The sequence below is a fragment of the Pholis gunnellus genome (genome assembly GCF_910591455.1).
Source record: "Pholis gunnellus genome assembly, chromosome: 9".
NCBI lineage: Eukaryota > Metazoa > Chordata > Actinopteri > Perciformes > Pholidae > Pholis > Pholis gunnellus.
In genome coordinates, this window is record NC_136535.1 from 23108434 (window position 1) to 23117124 (window position 8691).

The following is an 8691-nucleotide window of genomic DNA, read 5'->3' on the forward strand; positions in this document are numbered from 1 at the left end:
TGTAGTTACTTCTGTCTCTGAAGAGATGCTTTCTTAGCTCAAACTCCACTGAAAGAGAAGCATCTTTGCACCTATAGACTCTGGATTCTGCCATGATTTTCATGTTGTTTTAAGACACACTTGACTATCCTTTGAATTCATGGTAGTAAAAGAAAAATCCGGCGAAAGGTGAGTGTGTCTCAATTTTCTTATTTCCCAGAAAGGTAAAAAATCACAAAGTCAATTCAGAAATGTATTTCAAAGTCATTTAATAAGACAATGTACAAAAATATTGTCGCTGATACAGCAGGCGTAGCATTGTGGGAAGTGGTTAGATAGGAAAAATTAACAAGGAACAATATTTTATGTAATGGTAGTTTGGAAAAGAAAATCCTTTGTTAAATTACGTAAACACAGATTGATATTTGTGTCGGAATCCAGAACAAATGTTATTAAAATCTAAGAAGTAAAAGGCCATAATTCAGACATTTATTTATTTATTATGTATCAGCGGTCAGTTATGGCACATTGTCATCTTGCTTTTACCTCCGAGGCATTGGTCGGTTTCATGGTTACTTTACTACACCTAAGACTACAAACGTTGTACTGGTTGTCAAGACCAGGGAAGTAGGTGTGGGGGGAGGGGTATTGTTCGAAAGTAGCTAAATTCTAAAGCAGAAGATGTTTTATGATGAAGTTAGACGCTTACAGGCTCTAAGAAGGGATTAAGGGGCTGAAGAGGTTTTTGGGTATCTGTGGCTCAGTGATTTCTACAGGATCTGTCGGGATCTTCCATAGCTCATGCCCTCCTGTGAGGCTCCCTTATTTGACCCCATCTGTAGACCGATCACGTTTTTGCCCGCCTTCAGCTGGTCGTCGCTGAAGTCCCGCTTGTTCTCCATGGATTTCCTGCAAAAAAAGTCACTGAATTAATAGACCTAAAACAGCAGGGTTCACTTATTCTAATTGGAGTAGATAAAGCGGTTGACATGTCATGTATCGGACTCACTTGAAGAACCAGTTGGGGTCTCCGTTGTATGTGCCTTCGTCCTTAGTGAAGGCCAAGCTGCCCAGAGCTGACAGGGTCCTCTGCACCGCCGCCAGGTCCTTACCTGTCCACCCACACACACACACAGCAAGGATTATCACTCACATTATGAAACTTCCAAACGTGCATCGTCACATCCAAGCACTTTTTACTCTACTGCACAAACAAAGTGCTTAATCTCAAGCCAGGTTTTTTGTCTTCTACCATGAAGCCCCGCCTCACCTTCCCAAAGGTCCACGGTCTGGAACATGTCAGTCTTGGTGACGCCATACTTCTCCGAAGCGTTGAGGAACTGGGAGATCTGCTCCATCTGTTTGAAGGCCGCGGTTGAGCTCTGGATCTTCTTCACAGGTTTATCTCCGGTGAACAGACTGTTGATCAGTTCGCTCAGGACCTGGGGAAGACCAGACGGAGTGACGGGAGGTAGAGGAAAAGGGGAAGAAGGGTATGAAAGGAAAGAGAGACATAAGATAAAGGGTCAAATAGCAATCAGTACACAGGCTGAATTTTAGGTTGTCTTGCATAAAATTAATGCTTTATTTAGCTTTATTTGGGTTGACCATGAGTAATGTAAAATAAATAAGATATTTAGCAAAACGTTACAATTTGATTTTTCTTGATTGTTCCTTTTTGAATTCAGTTTTAGTTTGATTGCTTTAGTTTGCTTTTCTATGTAGATTTTGTAAACATTTTGACTTAAAATACGAGGTAGCCCTGCAGCAACTTGTGATTGTCCTTCATTTTTTCCTAAAAGAGTTGTTGTTTGCAACTTTTCCGCCAGGTTTGATCCTGATTTCTTCACCAGATCTCAAGGCAAAAAAGGGGAATATTAAACTTCAAGGTGTTATGTGACTTAAATGAAAGAAAAATAGATGCCTTGCAGCTGTTTCAGAGCGAAAACATCATTAAAAACAATCATCATATAGGTGATTCTTATTCGGTTAATTGTTTATTAGGCTGATTTATGAAATTGAAGATGTATTTTGCATGTTGCACTCACACATCCGTCCTTCAGCCAGGCCTGGAAGCCCATTTTGCCGGCCTCTGGCTTTCCCACACCGGCGCCACACTGGCGGCTGATCCACTCCACCAGGATCAGCTCCAGCTCAGGGTCGTACTTGCTGTCGATCTTATCCTGAACGTGCCGGCTCATGCCGAAGGCGGGACCTTTGTTAGCCATGCCGACTCCCTAAAGAGAGCGTGAAATGGAGGAAGGGGCGATGCAATGAAATTAAGGAGAGAGTCAAAGAGTCCCGAAAAAAAATGACCTCTGGGAAAAGTGTGAGAGCTAAGTAAACGTGATGATCCGTAGTTATATCTTCACTGGAGTCATCCTTATCTGCCATCTTGAGAATTGAAAGCAGAGAATATACTTATGATAACATATAGATTTTATAAACTTACTGTTTTCTTGCACCTTTTTGTCAAACATTTTAGTTTTTAAGGCGATGCAAACAGCTAATATTCACATTGCAGTGCTGTTGCACCAACATGCATCGCTGTGCAAATCATCTAACTTGAAGGCATATACTTACAAACACACTCAGATACTCCTTAAATATACCATACTGTATATAATATGTATTACAATGGAGGACGTGCAAGTCAAAAGCGTGCATATAAGCGTAGGCTCAGCACTTATTTTAACACCTTTTCCCAGAACAGTGGCGGTAACAGCGTTGTGTCTCCTAATACACACCATTTAGCCCCACCAGGACCTGTGTCCGAGGCAAAGTGGTGTACAATGGGAGCTCTATATCAGCATTTGCATATTTCTTTCGTTTTACACAAACACACACTCTCTCTTTCTCTCTCCTGGTGTCAACACATGTATCATTGCCAGCATTTTTGCCTCTTATGCCTCTGTATTGCCTTTGGGCCGACAGCCAAGTGCAAAACCCCATATCAAAGTGCTTTCTGCACCATCCAACCTTTGTTGCCATCTTGATGTCAGGTCACTTCAACTTCCTGTTCCTGGGGAGGTTCAAAGTTCAAGTGTTAAAGGTTAAAACCCAGGAGTTGACTGGAGGAGGCTCATCTCTGGAACAGGACGGGAAATGTTGTGACCGAGGGCAACAATACAATTTAGTTTACAAACAATTGGCAACTTTTGTGTGTATGCTGTTTTTCAATCGGTCACAGGATTCTTTTCCAGCTGGCAGCATTAATTCACTACAAGTGACAGAATGTGAAGATGGGCCAAGACTGGAGAGACGCAAGTCTTTTTATGTTTTAAGTAAATCTGTCTCATAATACTGACGATATATAAACTGAAGCTAACGTGCAAGTTCTTTCTCTTTCCCTATTTAATTCTTTCTTATATTTTCCTTTTCCTTTTTCCTTTCCTCCATTGCTCCCTTACTTCCATTCTTCCATTCTTCTCTCCACACAATTCTTCAACGGATCTGAGGGCGTGTGAATCCTTTAAACTGTAGATACAAAGGTTTATCACGTCTCTACCACGGCGTTGTCCGGTCTACGAGTTGTCAAGTTGTCATATTCAACATTTGGTTGTACTTAGCTCCTCCCTCTTATATCACTTCTGGTTTACAAAAAGCCAATATGGTGACGGCCAAAGTAACAAACTCAAGCACTTCATAACGGCAGTTTGCAAACCAATGGGTGACGTCTTCACAGTTCCTTTGTCCACCTCTTCCTCTATATACAGTCTACGCTGAATAGAAATCCAATATCTGTCTATTTGGCTGCTAATTGCTCCAATGTGTTCACCTTTTGCTGAGCAGATAATGTAGAGTACAGTAAGTTTATTAGAGCTTTTTCACGCAAACGTCTTGACTGCTGCAGCTGGAGATGATCTAATGAGAGTCTGATTTACTGTCAGTAAGAAAAGTACTATTTATCCCACAGGATTTAATAGTAGTGGAGTATTTCTGACCTTGTGGTAATGCTAAACAAAGCACTTGTGTACTTGTTCCACCGCTGCAAGTAGATCTACTGCATGTCTGCATATTAGAGTCTGCATGACAACGGCATTAATGGATTCCTGCCCGGAGTGTCCGCAGAGTTTTACCACCAACCCTGTGTAATAATCTTTGCATTCCCAGCGGTGCTTTTCTAGGCCACAAGAAACCAAACACACATGCTGGGCAACACGCTCACTTACATACAACCACAAGTTCAGATACTATATATTATCTTCATACGTCTGTGTTTCCTTCTTCCTGGGACACACACACACACACACACACACACACACACACACACGGAGAGACACACTTCTACCCGCTTGTTATTCCCACCGTCATACGTCATTATATAATCATTATCACGGAGTGCTGTGTTTTTCTGGTAACCTGTCTTTTTTTTCCATTGGCCTCTAGTTCTTAGCCTTATAAACTACTCTGTGGACCACAATTTTAAATCACACACATTACACTCTTTGTAGGGAAAGAAATAGAAGTTATGTTAACCGCATGAACTCACTGCCTTCAAATGTCCTCAGAAGAGAAGAGAAGTGCTATTTCTCCCTTATGTCCAGTATTAGTTTGTTTGTGAGCATTGCATGACAACCATCATATAATATTTCAAGAGGTCAAGGATGTCCGTCAGGGCCTGGTCTCTATTTCTGGTATTTATGTGTATCTAGGGACCTGTTGTTATCCTTGGGACCCGGCCCAGAGCCAATAACTCAGAATTATCTGCCAAACAAGCTTCTGTGTTGTCTGGCTGCTTCTTAATATTTGAGGCAGTGCTCACGTCATTTCTGTAAACTGCATTCTTATACGTCGACAGACCCACTTGTTATAAACTCTCTCCATAAAACTGCCTTTTCAGTAGCAGGGGTATAAAGTAAGGTATGCTACATCGAATCCTGTAACCTTTCATGTATTTGCAACAGCTGTTTCTGCAATTACTCCTTCTACAAGTGCTCTAAGTACTATTGGTATTGATGGTACAAAAGTTACCTCTGCTGCTGACAACTTGTACTATGCTGCATCAACAACAACTAAAATTGGTCCCTGTAACTTGCAAAAGCATGCATGTTGAACCTACATTGTAAGTGTCATTTAAAGAATTTCTACAGATGAATAAGAAATGGAAAATAATTGATATTTGTAGTTTTAATTCATTACTACACTGTAAAATTAAAAGTGCCTTAAATATCCAATAGGGTAACTAAGAAACCCTTTAAATATGATTATTGCTCAAATTTCCAATTGGGTACTCAAAGAACTTAAAATGACATAGAAGGTTCTCCAAGTAAACTTCCTTAAAGATGAGGTTCTTGGAAGAACCCTCAACAACCTAAAGGCTCCTGCAGGAACCTCTGACCGCCACAGTGAGTTCCAGCAAGCACTTTTCTTCAGCTCACAGCTTCTGGAGGAACCTTATTTAAATGTGAGTGAGTCCTCAAGCACATCAAAGGGTTCCTAGATGAACCCAGGGCCTAAAGGGGTTCATTTTAGAACCCTGGACTACTCAATGACCCCTTTCACTCAAGAAAACACCTGGAAGAACTGAGGTTTTTCAATTTCTAACAGTAATTATATCATCAAATGTTTGAAGTAACGTTTCTATTCAGCAGTGTTTGAGCAATTTAATAAAAGTAATGACCTGCAGAAAAGACTACAATACAAAAAGGAAAATAACGTCTGTCATGGCTCGTTTCAAAAGTCCTAAAGCGCCTTATCCCACAAACATGACTTCATCCCCTCAGTCCCTCCATCCGTCCAGCTCTCTGCGTTGTGTTTTGCTCTGTTTCTCTATTACCATGGTAAATCCTCACGGCAGAGCAGGAAACCAGTGTGAGGCCTGTGGCAACAGCTTGAGAGGACATGGCGTCATGCGGCCTCGGCTCCCCTACAAGTTAACTAGCTAACCACCACATAATGATTTGGCATAAACTGCCTGGGACTTGTTTAACAGTCACGGTAATAATTGCATGCTATAGAGGTCGGGGGGTTTAAAACATGCTAAAAGCATCCTCAGGTTGAAGGACGCTCTCTCTTATGCTGATGTTCTGTGCTGTAACTCCATCCTCTTTTGTTTCATGGCTCTGGTTTATGAATCTGATGCTTTGCTCAGATGTGCCAGACTTTTATGAGCACCGAAAGCATTTTCTAAAACTGCTGCCAATGCCAAGAACCTTCCAGGTTCTGCTTATTCTTCTGACAAACTTAATAGCTGCTGTGCGTCTGAGATGAAGTATTTCTACTGACTCTGAAGTAGTGCTGTCCGATCAGCCCCCTTCGCTCTGTTGCACGGATGTGGGTGGTTCTGCTGTGTTTATGTGCTGCCGCATGATCGACAATGGAGATACTGTTATCTGCTCTTGTTGTTGCTGCTTAGAAGCTGAACTGCCCACATGGTACACTTCACTTATGTTACTTCTGGCCTGGTTGTTACTGGAATCCCTGGGTGTGTTGCCATCTTTATTAACACAAAGCTTTTAAATATTGTTTTCAGTTATTAAAAAGAAAGAACTTGTTAAACATAGAATAGAAATGTATGAGAATTTATCTCTGTCTGTTTGTTGTGCTTTATATCTCCGGGGCTGCGGGCCGGACTGAGTGTAATCAGCGGCATTGGACACACCTGGGCCCTGTGAGTCCAACGCATTAAAGCCTGAGCAGCAGCAGTCCTTTATTGGCACTCTTTCTCTCCCCTCATACCACCGTGTGGTGGAGTTTGGTTATTTATCCTTGTTTTTACATCACAACATCCATGCAGCATATTTTCACGCATCCACTCCCGACACGTACTGACTTTACCAATTCCTCTCATTTGCCTTATTTCGCCTCTCCTTCGTGGTTGATAAATTGCTTTATTTGTTAAATACACCCATGTGTCACAGTTTCAGGGCCGGACATTGTACTAGTCTGTCTGTCTGTGCTCTTTAGGAAGTGTCGTTACCTTTCATGCCTTGTGAATTCACAGGCGTCCAAAGGCCAAGTATGGCAGATGATTATTTGCTTGTGCAAATAGAAGTATGAACACGGACAGAGATATGCCACACTGTCTGGCTCACCTCTCTGCTTCAACGTATCCTCACTTCACATGGAAAATATATTAACCCTGAAATAATACCTGAATCATATTAAAGGATAAACACTGAGTGTAATTGCAATGAGACAAAACACAATTAGGTTATAGTGGAAATCCCAGTCAGCTTGTTTTCAACCAAACTCCAAATGTCAAAAATACCAGTTTTTAACAATTGATTAATTTAAAACTGAACAAGTGAATAACACTCGCTCGATCACATGAAACTAATTCTTACAGACATCAACACCCACACAGGATTAAATGCAGCAGTAACTCAAACAAAGTGTATGATTCTCTGATATCATTTTCAGAAACTTTAGTAAACTTCCTACTTAGATATGCATATATGTGATAGCTATTATTCAAATGCATCCCAAAGTGTATTTGCATACGATCCTCTTCTTGGACCTTTGGATGATCACACTGCTCTTATTTTGAAATGACTACAACTTCTAAATTCAAACACAGAAGATAAAGAACACATACGTATTTTTTTTTTATATAGGAAGCCAGGAAGGCCTCAAAACCTCTTGACTGAGAGGTCTATAAAGCGACGTCCTACTAAATGTCCCAGAAGCTTCATCGTATATGGAGGAATAAAAGAAACGTATACTCACTGTGTGAAGGAATAGGTCAGTTCTCTGCTGGCTACTAGTGCAGCGTGTGTGGTTGAGTGTGGATGCTTGACTGAGTGTTTGTATAAGCGTCGCAGGGACCTCCCTCTCAAGAAGGCCGGCTTAAAAGGAGCAGATGAGGAAAGATGACTTCACTAGTCTACCAAGAGAGAGAGAGAGAGAGAGAGAGAGAGAGAGAGAGAGAGAGAGAGAGAGAGAGAGAGAGAGAGAGAGAGAGAGAGAGAGAGAGAGAGAGAGAGGGAGGAGGGAGTGTGAAGGAGAAAGAGGAAGGAGAAAGAGGAAGGAGGGGGAAAAAAAGGAAACTTCATCCTTAAAAGGGCATGGCCTTTCAGCAGCTCCCTCTCCCTGTCTGTCCGCTTACGTCTAGTTAAAAAGTCCAGCCTTATTTGGGTAGAGCTGTTCCATGTGAGAGCAGAGACAGCATGCCAGGCGGCGTTGGTTTGGTCAGCAGGAATTCTCCAAATACCTTCACCACATCCCTCCTCGTTCACAGAGGGGAGAGGATGACGGGATGGTGGAAAAGGAGGAGTAGAGATGGAGCGAGGAGAGATGGGACTCAAAGAAACTGCGGAGAAAAGAGGGAAAGAGTGTTCAGATGCAGGGAAGGAACTATGTCATTAATGACTCTTTGTTTTCAGGTTGTTGCACATTTGGGGAGGAGAGGACGAGGAGAGGAAGGAGGAGAGAGACAGAGGTGGGAGCGAGGAGGAGTAACAGAGTCACCGTAATTCAGCCAGATAACTCCATGTAAGTCCTGGCTCGTCAGTGGCTGCACCCAGTGTGTGCGTGTGTGTGTGTGTGTGTGTGTGTGTGTGTGTGTGTGTGTGTGTGCCCCGCCACCACCACTCATGACATTTCCATCGCTTTTCCATTCCATTGCGGTCACTCTTTGGCAGCGTATGAGAGGTGTCAGACGTTTGCTGCAGCTGCAGTTGGCTTCATTCTCACAGTGGAAAGTCAGAAATTCGATGGATCACACTTGAGATAACCAACACATGTGTACCCACTCTTACTTAAACACAC

The 8691-nt window shown here is 42.2% G+C and overlaps 1 protein-coding gene across 2 annotated transcripts; it reads right to left on the bottom strand.

Annotated features, from left to right (window-relative positions):
* Positions 1-231: 231 nt before the first annotated feature.
* tagln (transgelin) lies at positions 232-7786 on the bottom strand. 2 transcript variants are annotated; one of them, XM_079166792.1, is made up of 6 exons: positions 7651-7770; positions 2959-3001; positions 2028-2216; positions 1250-1421; positions 989-1091; positions 232-888 (listed from the first exon to the last, which is right to left on the bottom strand). In XM_079166792.1, the coding sequence occupies exons 2-6, from the start codon at positions 2968-2970 to the stop codon at positions 750-752; spliced, it is 615 nt and encodes a 204-aa protein (XP_079022918.1). In that variant the 5' UTR covers positions 2971-3001; positions 7651-7770; the 3' UTR covers positions 232-749. The 2 variants fall into 2 exon arrangements, with proteins under 2 accessions (XP_079022918.1, XP_079022919.1); XM_079166793.1 differs by lacking the exon at positions 2959-3001 and having other exon boundaries at positions 7651-7786.
* Between the last annotated feature and the right edge of the window lie 905 nt (positions 7787-8691).